General features: G+C 41.8%; 1 protein-coding gene across 1 annotated transcript; it reads left to right on the top strand.

The window, feature by feature from the left end:
- The first annotated feature begins 719 nt into the window (after positions 1-719).
- Positions 720-1,679, top strand: Or5a2 (olfactory receptor family 5 subfamily A member 2). Its single transcript, XM_027944747.2, has one exon. It carries the CDS (start codon positions 720-722, stop codon positions 1,677-1,679), a length of 960 nt encoding a protein of 319 aa, XP_027800548.2.
- Positions 1,680-1,883: the final 204 nt, after the last annotated feature.

The following is a 1,883-nucleotide window of genomic DNA, read 5'->3' on the forward strand; positions in this document are numbered from 1 at the left end:
TCAGCTCTGGGATGGCTCCCCATCTCTAACTCCGTGATGGAAGCCAACTGGGCCAGTCCAAGTTTTATCTTTCTATGAATTTTATGTGAATTTTATTGTAAATTTGTCTAGTCCTTACCATATACACACAGATATACATATATATTTTTTTCTTTTCATTTTGCAATGTAGAAGAATGATTTGGATGATTGGATTTCCTTTCCCCAAATGGAATACGTTAAAGATTATAGGCCATTGGAGTTCTTATATTGAAGATGTATAAAGCATAATTTTTAAAAAAATCTTAATTTGGTTTATATTTTTAAGTCAGAAAGTCTAAGAGAGCCCCTAGGAAATCCAGTTCTAAAAGGAAATTGAAACTCCTCTGACTCAACCCTGCCATCTTGAGAAGTGAGGCTTTTAAGGGATGCGTGGCTTTCCACCGTCCTCACCTATGTAGGAATGGAGCTGAAGACAAAATCATCTTTCTGATCCTGGCCACTTTCTACTTCATTCATCAGAATCTTTTTTTTTTTCCAAGAAGACATATAAAATAAAAATTTAAAATAACACCAAGGTATTATTTAACCCTGGCTTGCTCTGGGAAGATTTTTCTTGGAAGTTGGCGGGAATCGAAACGGGGTATTGACTGTACAATCTTCTAGGACATTTCTGTTCTTGTAATAATGAACACAATTGATCTGACACAAGGTTTCTTCTTTTCTTCATGCAGGACACCTATGGTGATACAAAGGAACAACACAGTTGTGACAAAATTCATCCTTCTAGGGTTCTCAGATCATCCTCAAATGAAGACTTCCCTTTTTGTGTTATTTCTGGGGATCTACCTCCTGACTGTGGCCTGGAACTTGAGTCTTATTGTCCTCATCAGGATGGACTCTCACCTGCACACACCCATGTACTTCTTCCTCAGTAACTTGTCCTTCCTGGACATCTGCTATGTGTCCGCTACAAGCCCCAAGATGCTTTCTGATATCATCACAGAGCAGAAAACCATCTCCTTTGTGGGCTGTGCCACACAGTACTTTGTCTTCTGTGGCATGGGGCTGACTGAATGCTTTCTCTTGGCCGCCATGGCCTATGACCGCTATGCTGCCATCTGCAACCCGCTGCTGTATGCGGCCCTCATCTCCCACACGCTTTGCTTAAAGATGGTGGCTGGTGCCTATGTGGGTGGGTTCCTTAGCTCTTTGATTGAGACATCCTCTGTCTATCACCATGATTTCTGTGGGCCCAACATGATCGACCATTTCTTCTGTGACCTTCCTCCGGTCCTGGCTCTGTCCTGCTCTGACACCTTCACCAGCCAGGTGGTGAACTTTATTGTGGGTGTTGTCGTTGGAGTGATATCTGTCCTTGTGATCCTCATTTCTTATGGTTATATTGTTGCTGCTGTCCTGAGAATTAGCTCAGCTAAAGGTAGGACCAAGGCCTTCAGTACCTGTGCCTCTCACCTGACGGCTGTGACCCTCTTCTATGGTTCTGGTCTCTTTGTGTACATGCGACCTAGTTCCAGCTACTCCCTGAACAGGGACAAGGTGGTATCCATATTCTATGCTGTGGTGATACCAATGATGAATCCCATCATCTACAGTTTTAGGAATAAGGACATTAAAAGTGCCATAAAGAAAGCTGTTCATATGGACAATGGGCTTTCTCAAAGGCATTCATTTTTTTGACTTTGGGCTAATATTCACAATAAAGCCATGAGCTGGGTCAGTGGTGCAGACATTTATGTGGTTTTGGACTATTGAATCTATGTAGTGATTTGTGTGGATCAAGCTCTTTTCCCCCTAAGACTCTATTAACCAATTTATCTATTGGTGATTAGAAAATAATTTGTCCATCGTTGGTTTCCAGAATTAACAGTGTTGCATAGGACA

This window comes from Marmota flaviventris, chromosome 9 (assembly GCF_047511675.1).
Source record: "Marmota flaviventris isolate mMarFla1 chromosome 9, mMarFla1.hap1, whole genome shotgun sequence".
Lineage (NCBI taxonomy): Eukaryota > Metazoa > Chordata > Mammalia > Rodentia > Sciuridae > Marmota > Marmota flaviventris.

Bases quoted from the DNA above. Each gene is read 5' to 3' on its own strand.
- Or5a2 (XM_027944747.2), top strand. From the start codon at position 720: ATGGTGATACAAAGGAACAACACAGTTGTGACAAAATTCATCCTTCTA.